Source organism: Culicoides brevitarsis, chromosome 3, assembly GCF_036172545.1.
Source record: "Culicoides brevitarsis isolate CSIRO-B50_1 chromosome 3, AGI_CSIRO_Cbre_v1, whole genome shotgun sequence".
In the NCBI taxonomy this organism is placed as follows: domain Eukaryota; kingdom Metazoa; phylum Arthropoda; class Insecta; order Diptera; family Ceratopogonidae; genus Culicoides; species Culicoides brevitarsis.
Window position 1 is genome coordinate 7,748,862 of NC_087087.1, and position 13,750 is coordinate 7,762,611.

At 29.3% G+C, this 13,750-nt stretch overlaps 2 protein-coding genes across 6 annotated transcripts in view; both read left to right on the forward strand.

The window, feature by feature from the left end:
* LOC134836087 (translation factor GUF1 homolog, mitochondrial) overlaps nucleotides 1-13,053 on the forward strand; it is a 75,043-nt gene extending 61,990 nt beyond the window's left edge. The window contains exon 2 of the mRNA XM_063851276.1: nucleotides 13,034-13,053. The gene's annotated coding sequence lies outside the window, so the exon portion shown is untranslated. The remainder of the gene's footprint in view (nucleotides 1-13,033) is intronic.
* The window catches only part of LOC134836083 (tensin-1), a 129,095-nt gene that overhangs the window by 33,098 nt on the left and 82,247 nt on the right, over nucleotides 1-13,750 (forward strand). For all 5 annotated transcript variants that reach the window (XM_063851268.1, XM_063851267.1, XM_063851270.1 and 2 more), the window contains exon 3: nucleotides 8,573-9,466. In XM_063851268.1, coding sequence (XP_063707338.1) covers nucleotides 8,573-9,466 — 894 coding nt within the window. The remainder of the gene's footprint in view (nucleotides 1-8,572; nucleotides 9,467-13,750) is intronic.

A 13,750-nucleotide genomic window follows, 5' to 3' on the forward strand; every position in this document is an offset into this window, starting at 1 on the left:
AAAAACTTTACAAAATTGATATGCTTCCTGATATGTTTTTTTCCTATCTCTTATAAATACTCTCATAGAGCAAAAAAACTGAAAATAAAACACGAAGAAGACAAACTTTGTAATCATGTTAACGATGTAAAAACAAAAACATTAACATTCAATTTAAACACGCATAAAAATGATTAATTAGTGTCGGTTTAACATTAATAATTATATTACATTCGAAGCAATGAGCAACAAAAAATGGGATGAAAAAAATTTTTTTTCTCTCTTCTATTCGGCTAAATGAATAGAAAACATAATTTGTTAACTACCGTGTCATGTTCTTGACTATAATGAACAAAAAAGCCTTCAAATTAAATCATCGTCGAACTTTTGTCAAAGTCGCAATTTTAAGTTTTTTTTTATCAAGAGAAAAAAAGAGAGAGACTTTCTCTGTTAGCTAATTTTTCATGCACGTCCACACATTTTATTTATGAGCACTAGCTTCAAATTAAAAACAAGCCACAACATAAATACCTCGCTGATGTTATAAATTTTGTAATAAATAACAATTATGCTCTCTAACTCTCCTCTACGTCTCTTCCATACTTTATGATAATTTTAAACTAATTTTAAATTCGAAACAAAGAGACTTGTGAGAGAGACACAGAAAAAAAACGTGGGTGGGCAACTTTCCTTCTTCTATCTTCTATTCTCTGCATTTGTCGAGTCATAGTTTTGTCTTGAGAACCAAAATAATCCAAAAAGTCAACCGAAAGTAGTTAAGTTGTCATTATTATGACTATAATTTGGATCTCATAAATAATTTTGGGATGAAATAAATCTACGTGTACGATGTCGACGTATGAGGGTCAGGTCAGTTCCGTTCGTCATCGTTTGTTTTTTTTTACTCGAAATTTGGAAATTGTTGACTTTTTTTGAATAATTTTAGAAAAAAAATATGATATTTTGAGCGTTAAGTTGTCTTTCCTTGAAGAAATTTTTTCATTAGAAAAAAAAAAAAATTCTTAAAAATTCTTAAAAAAATTTTTTCATTAGAAAGACAACCAAAGTTATTCAAAATTCATTAAGTGACAAAACTCAATGCACATTTTAAGAAATTTGCCCCAAATTCAAATTTGTTCTCCAATATTTAATTTTAATTGAAAAAAAAAACCTAATGCACATTTAGACTTTGTTTTAGTTTTATGAGGCATTATTTTTTTTTGCCCAATGCAAATTTTCAAATTATTGAGTTTTTAACCCAATACACAATTTGAAATTCTTGCCTACTTCACATTATAAAAAAATTGCCGCTAAATATAAGATTTTTTAACTTTCATAAGTTTAACCCAATGCACATTTCAAAATTTCAATCTATGAAATATTTTAAAATGTTTACCCAATGCAAAATTAATTGTAATTTTTTTTATTTAATGAAAAATTAATTTTTTGTCCCAATGCAAATTTTAATTTATTTTTAATATGAAACTTATTAATTTTTTTATTTTAAGAATTTTATTTAAATTAAAATTATTTTATTAAAATTATAATAAAATAAAATTATTATAAAATTATTAAAAAAAAATCATAATAAAATTATTTTATTTTAAATAAAATTCTTTAAATTTTTAAAATTGTTTTAAAAATTTTAACTAAAATCCGCTCAATGAATTTGTTGATGATGACTCTTAATTTTTTTCTCAAATAAAGTTATCGACAATCGGCTCATTTCAAAAATATCACATTTTGGTGATTTTTAACAAAACACCTGCTTTTGTATAACATTCATGCATTCGTCGTCTTTCATTCAAGTAGTCAGGGATCAATAGTAGGAGGCACGTGCTTCTTTCCGAAATTTTATACAAACTCAAATTTTACAAATGTTTCTTCTTTTATTCTTTTTTTTTCAAAGTTTTTGTCAAATTTTACGAGTAAAGATCGACATTCATTGATAATAAAAATAAAAATAAATAAATAAAGAATTTGTTGATACATCTGTTGTTCGACATTATTATACTAAATAGCAATCAGGAGAAGGTCGTGGAACGAATCAAACAGGAAGAATGCAATAGAAAAAAAATTTTATTGACCGACAGATGTGATTAGAACCGATTTTCGTGGTATCTTTATCTCTTTTCGTTAATTTTTTTTTCTATTTAAAATACGAAACCTTCAAATTTCTCAATCTAGATTTTTTTTAAAAATAAAGAATTTACATCAATTTACGGAAAAAATCTAAACTAACTGATTTGAATAAAATGCGTGTACTTTCAATGATAATAAATAAATAACATTGTTTATTTTATGGCTTTTTAATTGTCTACGCATGCATATGGGTCGAAAATCATTCGAAAAAAAAATCAAATTTATTGATTGAAACCCGATAATAATTGAACGAACAACCGTTTAACAGTTAGTTATTACAACTAGCGGTAGCGGCTCCCTCATTGTTCGTTCTTTGTACCGTTATTGGACTCAGTTTCGCACAAAATAGCAAAAAAATTAAACAAAGAACTCAGGAGTTAATCGCTTTTCTACTGTTTTTTAATCAGTAGTGCAATATCTCTAACGCCATTTCCTCCCAGAAAGTAAAAAATTACAAAAAATTTCATTGTTTCGCTGCTAAATAAATTCATTTTCTAAATAAATACCAAAAAAAGTAACATAATACGATAAAAACGAAACGATTTCGTGGAACGCGTAATTTTTGATATGAAAAACAGATGTTTGTGGCTCTCTCTTTGTTGTTGTTTTGTTGTTATTTTGACATGAAAAAGGGAAACACGCTCGAAATTAGTTCAAATTCATGTTTGATATTTATCAATATCGCACTCTGGTTGATTCTGGCAGGAGTTTCCGTATTATTGTTTCTCTTCACGCCACAGCTATGGATACAAAACAGAGACACAAAATCCATCAAAGCCACGGGAATCCCGCTAGAAATGCACTAAAATAAATAAATTAATTTCGAGATGCAACAAGAACGAAATTTAACACCATAAATCCATTTTGGAGCAGCATGACGTAACTTTTAACCAGTTTTTATGGACAATTTTTTTTTCTTCTCTCCTATTTTATTAATTAATTTATATTCCGAGAGTTGAGAAATGCGCTGTAATGTCATCCAATGGAAGACAAACAATTAATTAGTTGGAGTGTTAACACGAAACTTGGGTCTTATCTATCGACGATGATGATGCGTGTGTTGAAATTAAATAAATGAATGGATAGATAAAGGCAAAAAAATCTTTTAAATGCTTGTAAGTAATAAATTCATGGACCCGTATTTTGTTGTGTTGGATGGCATTTATACAAAGCGAATGCAGTGTCATCATTTGCATGTTTAGTAAACCGAAAGATAGTTGCGACAGATTGATACAATGTAACATTAAAGGAAACATGTTGAAAGATTTGAAGGTTTGAAAACCTTCAGCAGATTCTTTAACAACCCCAAAAGTCTTCGTAGCTTTTATCATGAGCTCATTTATCATTTCATGATATTTCAAGTTTCTATTTTTTGGCAGTTTTGAGTAATAAAATGATTTTTTTTCAGTTTCAAAAATTGCTTTAGTTTTTTAGTTTTTGACACAGTTTTAGTTTTCAAATCAAAACTGTGTCAAAGAAAAATAAAAGTTTTGAGTAATAAAATGATTAAAAATGAAAATTGGAGCCCTCTGATAAATTTTTATCCATTTGGAGCAAAATTTGTCAAAAATTGCTTTGACACAGTTTTTGACATAGTTTTTTTGCTCTTGATTTAGTTTTCAAATCAAAACTGTGTCAAAGACAAAGTTTTTGACATAGTTTTTGACACAGTTTTGCTCTTGATTTAGTTTTCAAATCAAAACTGTGTCAAAGAAAAAAAATTTTTTCAGTTTAAATGAGCAAAATTTGTCAAAAATTGCTTTGACACAGTTTTTGACACAGTTTTTTTTTGTTCTTGATTTAGTTTTCAAAACAAAACTATGTCAAAGAAAAAAATTTTTTTCAGTTTTAATTTTTTGGCAGTTTTGAGTTATAAAATGATTAAAAATTATAAATTAGAGCCCTCTGACAAATTTTTATCCATTTAGAGCAAAATTTGTCAAAAATTGCTTTGACACAGTTTTTGACATAGTTTTTGACACAGTTTTGCTCTTGATTTAGTTTTCAAATCAAAACTGTGTCAAAGAAAAAAAAATTTTTCAGTTTAAATTTTTTGGCAGTTTTGAGTTATAAAATGATTAAAAATGATAAATTAGAGCCCTCTGACAAATTTTTATCCATTTAGAGCAAAATTTGTCAAAAATTGCTTTGACACAGTTTTTGACATAGTTTTTGACACAGTTTTGTTCTTGATTTAGTTTTCAAATCAAAACTGTGTCAAAGAAAAAAAATTTTTTCAGTTTTAATTTTTTGGCAGTTTTGAGTTATAAAATGATTAAAAATTATAAATTAGAGCCCTCTGACAAATTTTTATCCATTTAGAGCAAAATTTGTCAAAAATAAAAATTGCTTTGACACAGTTTTTGACATAGTTTTTGACACAGTTTTGCTCTTGATTTAGTTTTCAAATCAAAACTGTGTCAAAGAAAAAAATTTTTTTCAGTTTCAATTTTTTTGCAGTTTTGAGTTATAAAATGATTAAAAATGATAAATTAGAGCCCTCTGACAAATTTTTATCCATTTTCAAAAATTGCTTTGACACAGTTTTTGACATAGTTTTTGACAAGTTTTGTTCTTGATTTGACAAAAATTGAAAAAAATTTTTTTCAGTTTTAATTTTTTAACAGTTTTGAGTTATAAAATGATTAAAAAAAAAGTTTTTGACATTTTTATTTAGAGCAAAATTTGTCAAAAATTGCTTTGACACAGTTTTTGACATAGTTTTTGACACAGTTTTGCTCTTGATTTAGCTCTTGATTTAGTTTTGCAAGAACAAATTTTTAAAACTATGTTTTTCATAGTTTTTGAAAGATTTAGTTTTCAAATCAAAACTGTGTCAAAGAAAAAAATTTTTTCAGTTTCAATTTTTTGGCAGTTTTGAGTTATAAAATGATTAAAAATGATAAATAAGAGTCTTCAGTCTTCAAGAAACCTTAAGGCTTTTGTCAAAAACTTTGAAAGCTTTTAAAAAATTATTTTCGATCATATCAAAAACATTAAAACATGTTCTGAATTGGATCAACATATTTTCAATTCACACAACAATTATTCATTCAAAAAAAGAACATAGCACGTGCTCGCTTTCTTTCGGCATCTTCTGCATCATGTTGAACCAAACAGCAACTCTTTCTCGATCATTTTCGTTATTATTATTATTTTAATCACTTAAACCAGATTTAATTTACGACTTTTGATCGGATTCAATTTAATATACAGTCAATAATAAATTGCCGATAAACAAGACAGACAAACAGAATCTTTTCCTCTTTTTCCATTCGATCGAAACGCGCAACGTAAACCGCGCGCGTATTCCTCTTGTTAATGTTATTATTCATAAAAATAATATTAAATAATAATAATTTTAATAAAAAAATGTGTATCTTTGTGCGTCTGTTGCTTGTTTGAAGTTAGACAGAAGAACATACGAAAAACGAAGAAAGAAATAATGAAAGCATGTAAACGGCAACAAACAAAGCTTGTTCTATTGATCATCATCTTAGCTTGAAAACGGAGTCTACCATCCATTTTGATCGAAAGAAAGAAAAAAAAACGTCAAAACATTTCTGCCTTTCTAACAAGCTTATAACTTAGACAAATGACCGCGATCATGTCAGATAACAGAAAAAGTTATGAATGAAATATCGACGTTCAACTACATTGTTGCATCACAAGAAGAAAATTTCTTCAGCATTTTTTGCCAGTTGACGAAATTTGACCCATTTCGTAATTTTTTGTCGTGATCCAAAGGTTTAACTTTTTTTAAGAGAAAAAGAAAGAAAGTCTTCAGGGCAACTTTTGCACGATAACTTCATTTTCGAGGTTAATGATCGCCTCTAATGTAATTTTTTAATGTTTTTCCAATCGCTGTTCCGTGTTGTTGTTTCGGTCATCGCTGTTGATGATGATGACGTGATTTTGCACCATTCACTCGCGGTGATTGATGAGTTCGTCACTTTATTACACGTTCGTAATAGTTTGCCTTGAGCGACACGCTAAATGAAGATGGGGCCCCAAACTCGCTGCTACTCGTTTTTTAAAATAGAAATTAAAGGAGAAAGAGCAACTGCAACAATAAAAATAAATTTTGATGAAATTCTCCTGCTGCTGCTGTAAAAGTGTAGCAAATTACGACAAACCCATTTAAAGTTGAGGAGAATTTTGCGAAGTGGTAATTACCTTTATCGTCAAATAAATGTTCCATCCAACATTTTCTCGCCAAAGTTGTTTGCCGAGACAGATTTCCAACATTGTTAATTTATGATAGACATTTTGCCCGAAATCATTTTTATTTTTTTGCACGACAACGACGTCTTGTGCATTCACGAGTGCAATGTAATTTTATGTAAAAAAAAATTTGCAGGAAAGTAAATTGTAGCATACAGAAATTTTTTGTGTATGCGAACACGTCGCAGAGCCGTTTTTGATTAATATCATAAATATTTACCATATCTACCAAGCCAAACACCTACACGCATGAATTTACTTATGATTTGATATGCCTCGCGGATATTTATGCTGAAATGTTTGCCAGATAGTGTTCTAGTTTGTAAATGTATGAGAAAAAATTGTGTGACTTTCCTTTTTTTCAATTGATAACTTTTTGAGAGAGATTTTTATCGCCCAGCATGGTAGCAAAGGACAAAACTTTACATGACAATTAAAACGCCATCGATGTCAAGTGATTAACGACTGTTCTACCATGTTACTTTCGTTTTTGTCTCGTTTTGACTTTGCGACAGGGATGTGAAATATTGCTAAAGCAATAATGGGCAAAAAGAGTGTTTCAATATTTGAGGCAATTTTGCTTCATATTATAATCACTGCTATCTATTTTTTTTTCATCGTATGTAATCACAACATATCAATTCATAAATTCAGATCGAGTTCCATTAGCCGATTTTGAGCTTGTTCTGTGACTTGGTGCAGAGCTGATTTACCTTCTGAGAAGCGCCTTGTAGCGCATTACTGCTTTCTATTGGTCATTAAGGAAACATAATCAAATCCCGTTCACCAAAAAGCTTTTGTATCTTGTTATTCCTCACGTTCGGATATTTTATCTCAAACATTTTTCGTTACTTTTATAGTCGAAAGTACAATTAAATTAAAGTCAACGAAATGTTTTGAATTGCAGCTTTGTGGTTCTGTCTTCTGCTCTTTCACAAAAATGAAAAATATTGAGTATGAGATTCTTATAATCAGGATTTGTTTCTCGAAGTCATATGTAAAATGCTTATAAGAACCCATATTTTTTGTAATCCAAACAGTCCTTAGGATAGAAGAAGGCTGGGTCCTGAAAAACTGTCAAAGCCAATCTTGAATAGGATATGTACTTAATCAAAGCTTTTTTCGAATTAATAACTCCATCAACTTAGTCAAAGTCTCATGAATTATTAAATTCCCGAAATTGCTTCTTGAATTTTTCGGTATGAGGCTAAACCAAAAAGATTTAAATCAAAAGTATTAGAATATATAGCTGATATACAAACCTTATAAAAAAAAAATCTTCTTACCTATTTTTGCGCATCACTACTTAAGCTCGAGAAACTGATCCTTGACCCTAAAAATAAATTTTATCTCAATTAATATAATTTTTGATACCTCAGATAAGCTTTTTAGCCAAATTGAATAAAAATTTTACGACTTTGCCCTTTTTCATCTCTTCGTAATGAATTTTTACAATGATCATCTAATTCGCGCCTCTGTTTGTTCTTCTCATATCTAGGTCAAACTATCTCTTAACATTAATTCCATTATCAGATAGTTTTTAATTTGAACAATTTCGACTAAATTCCTTGCTTGATTCCATCGATTTTTATCTGCCCAAAATTCAATTCCATCTAAATTAATTGTTTTTTTTTGTTGCCTCATCCACAAATCGAAAAGTCAGAGAAGAAAAAAGTTTCCTATTGTTTTGTGTTTTAAAATTCAATTTAAAACTATTTTATGCTGGTTTATTCTGTAACACACAACTGCACAGAAGCTGTCATTTATTATCCTTCCTCCAGCTTTTTTTTTACAATTTATTCATTAGCAGGAGTCAAAAAATTAATGTATAGAACAAGAAGATAAAAAGGAAGAGAGAAAAAAAATAAAATGCATCATTTCACAGACACACACGAAATATTTTTTGTTTGCATCTCCCTTTAAAAAAAATTTTTTGAGCATATTTTTTTCCTGTTATGGTTTTGAGAAATTGAAAACAAAATGATGTTTAACATCCAAGTAAGAACAATCATAAATCTTATTTTTTTTTTGTTTGTTTGTCTGTGTGTTAAAAATAATCATCTGTATTTTTGGGTGATTTACTTGAACAAGACGTCTCTTGTTGTTTTTAACACTTGTTCTCTCTCACATTTTCTTGTTACACAGATTTTGATGACATTATTTATAGGCAAAAAATCGGAAGCATAAAAGGCACGTATTGACTTTTTACTTTTTTTTATACTTACAGAACGAGGATAAAAAACCACAAATCCAGCCTGCACGTGTCTTCAATGCAGAAGCGCTCGAACAACGACTTTTAGATGGCGAGACATCTCCTGATACTGTCGATAATACCGAGGTCATAGTTGAAGCTCCAACTGCTAAAGGAAAAGTTAATAACAAGAAAAAGACCAAAGAAAGTAAAAAAGCTGCCAAGAAACTAAAGAAGGAAGAAAAGAAAGCTGCAAAAAATGAGAAAAATCAAGAAAATGCAGCGAATCAAAAAACGCTTGAAAAACAATTTACTCACGTGCAATTCTCCTTCGATGACTATTCGGGATTAGATTTGACGGAACAGCAACCTTCAACGACTCAAACTGTTCCTCCGCAAAAGCCTGCCCGAGGAGAATTGATACAGAAAAACGATGAAAATGGAAATTATGATGAACTGCCTTTGATTCAGATTAACGACGAAGTTGTCGTTAATGAGCCACAAACTGGAACTTCCATTGCTTTATCTCGAAGTAGCGAAAGTATTCCTTTTATCGATGATGCAGCTTCGGAGCCTCAGGTTCAAAATCTTCAAGTCGTTCCATCTTCAACTCAGAGAAACAATTTTCACGATCCCCGAATCATCACGTTAATTCCAAAGAACTTTGAGTCGCATCATTTACAATGCAATCCAGCAAATCATCTCCAAACTTTCGTGCCAATTACGAAACTCCAGCAGCAGCAACAACGAGTTCATATTTTACCGAAAATCGACGAACAAGGCACCGATTTAGATGGCTTGCATAAATTTCAGTATTATTACAATCCGGGTTATAAAATCTGCCAGATTTGTCATTTATACTTGCACGTTTGTCCAGCTATCAAGTGCTTCGAGTGTGAATTCACCTGTCATCAAGAATGTTTTCATAAGGTAAGTGAAAAGTTTTTTTTTTCAAATATTTATCAAACTTGCATCCAACTGATCGAAAACGATAAAACGCCGAAAAAGTCGAATATACGATTTTCTTGTACAAGTAACTTGCATACAATTTTCTGTTAAAAAAAACTTGGATGAATTCAAATTTCGTCGAAATTGATTTTAATTAAGAGGAGTCAAATTTTTTTGTTAAATTGAGTTGCGTTGGAGAAAAAAATTCAAGGTTAAATTGTTTCAATTTGCTACAATTGTGAGAAAGTTTGATTAATGACCATTGAAGCATTTTAGTTAATTTGACGGAAGATTCAATTAATTTTTATTTAAACAAACTGAGCGCCATTTCCTTTTCAGATCATCTAAGGGTTTAAAAAAATACCTGACTGACCAACTTTTTTTTCAATACTAATTAATTGTTCCAAAATTAAGTCAAATTTCAAATAAAAAATCAATTTACATAAAAAATCGATAAAACACTCCATAAAAGGCACGTCAATGAACGATAATCTACTTTGTTATGCTTTAATATCGATAAAAAAAATGATCGCGATGCATAAATTAAATCAAACAAAATTTCATGTAATTTTAATCACTCAATATACTTTTTTTACGATTTCCACGAAAACTTTAAAAAAAATTTGAAGGTGTGAGATAAAATTGTAGTAAAATTGCCATTAACAAACATAAAAATCTAATCAAAATTTTTCTAACGGTAAAATAAGTGATCTTTATTGTTACAAATGACAGAAGAGAATGCGACCATAAAAATAATAATTAAGAAAAAAAAGTAACATTCCAACTGTTTAGCGGGATAAATATTGCACATAACTCTTTTGTTTACACAATTTAATTTTAATGTGTCTCTCATTCATCGTCGTCGTCGTTCGTCGTGCAAAACTTTGTAAACAAACAAACGAGTAGTAGACAGAAATATGCTACTATTAGGCATAGGAAAGAAAGAAAGTGCGATGAAATATTAAAATTTGTTGAGGAATTGCTCAGAGGCGATTATGGTAACCAGATGTTTTGTTTTAATGAAAGTCAGGTACGCTGTTAAAATTTTATATGAATTTTGAAAAAATATTGTAAATTTTAATTCTTTAAGATCAACAAGAAAAGTTCATTACAAAAGTTTACAAAATTTGGTTCGTGGCTGAAATAAATCTTAAAAACAGCATTCCCAAAACAAATCGAGGGATCCTACTAAAGAAGTCTCATAAAGCAAAAGGTACGAAGTGTCTTCTGACTATTGGATGGAAGCTACTTGCCACTGATACGCTTGCCTGACAACTTGTAACTCGATAACCTGCCTGTATAACATTTTACAAATTTTTGGCTCAATAGTTACTACTAAATTGCTTCATGTTAAAAATCATGGTCAAAACAACAAAAAACTAATGAACGCAAAAAGTCTATGAAATTATTGAACAACCAAAAGGATGATAAGATACGAAATTTTGCCTGAAATAATTGTATGGAAGTTAAAGCTCAGAGTTGATTTAAGGAAATTCTCTTATGAACTGTCATTTACCTACTGAATATTTATCAAGTGAAAAAAAAGTTCACGGGTCGTACTCAAGTATATAATAGAATCAGAAATATCTGTTAATGTTACAATTTAAAGCTCTTAAAATTAGAAATCCATTTTTATTACATCCTTTCTATCAGAAAAATAATTTTTCTCATATTGATTTTTACCAAAAATTCATCACCTAAAATGCAATTAAAGTAAAAAAAGTCTTAATTTAAAAAAAATAATTTTTTTACAAAATGCAATTTTCTAAAACTCATCTGGTCACCGTATTCTCCAAAACATTTCCGTAAACGATCACATCGGAATTATGTGTAAGAATTTATGTTTTAATTTAGGTTTATATTTGTATCTCTTTTTTGCATTTCATACATTTGTGTATAAAATCTACTCTTCTGAAGTAGTAACGAAAAGAAAGAAAAATATTGTCATGAATTTTAATAGGATGTTTGCTGCAAATTTGCATCTGTACTTCATGATTTGTTGATATTTCACCGAGAGTTTATATTTATATGTGGCAAATATTTCACATTTGTGTTTTCATAAGTCATGGATAAAGATTAGAGATTTTTTGTGTGTATGTAAAATCTCTTCATTTGTCGGTGCAACCAAATCCCGTAAAATAAGGATATGCATTTTTAATGTTGTTCGTCGTCGTCGTCGTTGTGCTTTACGGGATGTGAACGACAAATTGGAATAACATTTGATACGGTACGTTAAAATTTTTCTACCTTCAGTAGGGTGGTCGAGCATGCAACATCATCTGAGAAAGGCGCATAAGAGTAATAAGAAGAGAATAGCAAGCGAAGAAGAACTTTAATGCCTTTTTTATGCAAAACAAATGCCCAGGAGGCACATATTGACATGTCATGTTTACAAGCAGTGTAAAACAAAAGTAAAGAATGCTAGACAAACATTTTTATGTCCATTGTGTCTTCTTCCTCTATGTCTCTCTCGAGTTAGTTGGAGGTATGTAGGTAGGAAGAAATGCAATCATGAAGTCGTCCCACTCTTCAAAGGACACATGTAAGACATTGTTGACACACAAACATGCAGCAAGCATTTTTTATTCCTTACAATTTTTGTGTACGAGATGGAAGGTACGAGACGAAAGAAGGAAGTTGTATCAACTTGATGTCATGAATTATTAATTTTTACATTATGTCTTACTTTATAATCATAACAATAATGGTGCATATGTTACATGCCTGTTGCATCGATTCTCGTTTGCATGAGAAATTTTTCATCAAAAATGTTTTTTACATTAATTTTTTTTTCTCTTTGTCATGTGAATGAAGAGTATCAAGAGAGTTCAAAGTCGTCTGTCTCATGCTAATTCAAAATGACATAATTCATTTAAACAATACTTTTCCTTATCAACGAAATAAAAAATAATTTATTGCTGAAGTAATTTGTCTAGAATGCAATATATAAACGAACGAATGAAATAATAATCATCATCGCTGCTCAAAAGGAAATCTTTGAACCGCAAATCCGTTATGTAAGAGTTTTTTTTAATGTGTTGAAGATTTTTTTTTCTTCTTCTTTCTGAGAACATCTTCACACTTTTGGAGTTTTTATTTTTTTTTTCGAGTAAATAAACATCTCAGAAAAAAAAGAAGATGCGTCTTCGTGAATAAGAGACAGATTTACAGAGTAGAGCAGAGGAAAGACGATTATTGTAGTAAATGTTGGTTAATGCTGGTAAGAATGTCAAGTTATTCTTTTTAATATCTGTACGCATCGTTTATTTTAATTTCCTTATGTTTTTATTGAAAATAGTGGATTCTGTGTTTTTTTTGTGAGTATCGGATTATGTTGTTATAAGTGAAAATTTAAGGTTGATTTCTTAAGGTTGATTGATGTCTGAGATTTTTTTCAGGTTATTTATAGGATTTTAAGTTTTTTATAAAGCGACATCTTGTGGCAAAATTTTTAAAGGAGTTTATTTGAGGAAAGAAAATATTTACAGAAGACCATTTGTCGTTGAATACGCTTAATACTTCAATTTTTCGTTTTTGGTTAACCTGAAGTACTCTATGTTGAAAAAAAAAACAAAATTAACAGCGCCATCTATTGTGAGTTTTTTAAAAAAGTAAAATTTGAATTATTTAAGTATTTTTTCTATAAATTTTTAATCTGAGAGACTAATTTTGAAACTAAACGAGAGATTTTAAGACCTAAAATTTGTGAAAAAAATTTTTTACAGCGCCATCTAACGTCAAAAATTTTAGTTTTTAAATAAAAACTTCAGATTCAAACTAAAATTTTTGAAAAATACGCTCAAATGAAAACTTTAAAACAATTTTTTCTAACATTTCAAGAACAAAATGTGTCTTAATAGAATAATATGTACTAATAAAGACAGAAACTAAAGAAAGATGTTTAATACCTCGAATGGGATTAATTTTTAATACCTTCTTGTACATCAAACGAAGACATGAACGAAGCATGTTAAAACAAACACTTTGCCCTTTCTTAAATACATTTTTTCTCTTTTTATTTAATTTTTCTATTTTACCAATGGTGTTATGTTTTCTTTCTCCAAAAGAAGATTTCATGATCATCTTCATAAACCTTCAATAAAATCTCCTCAAAAGTCAATCTAAGTTGAAGTTCATTTCTGGTTTGCTTATCAAAATTCTCTAAAATTGTACCATTTGACACCATTACCTCTCGCATCATCTCAGAAATAACAGACACACGACTGAAAAAAAATCATTAGAGAGAGTAATAATAATTTGTTTCTG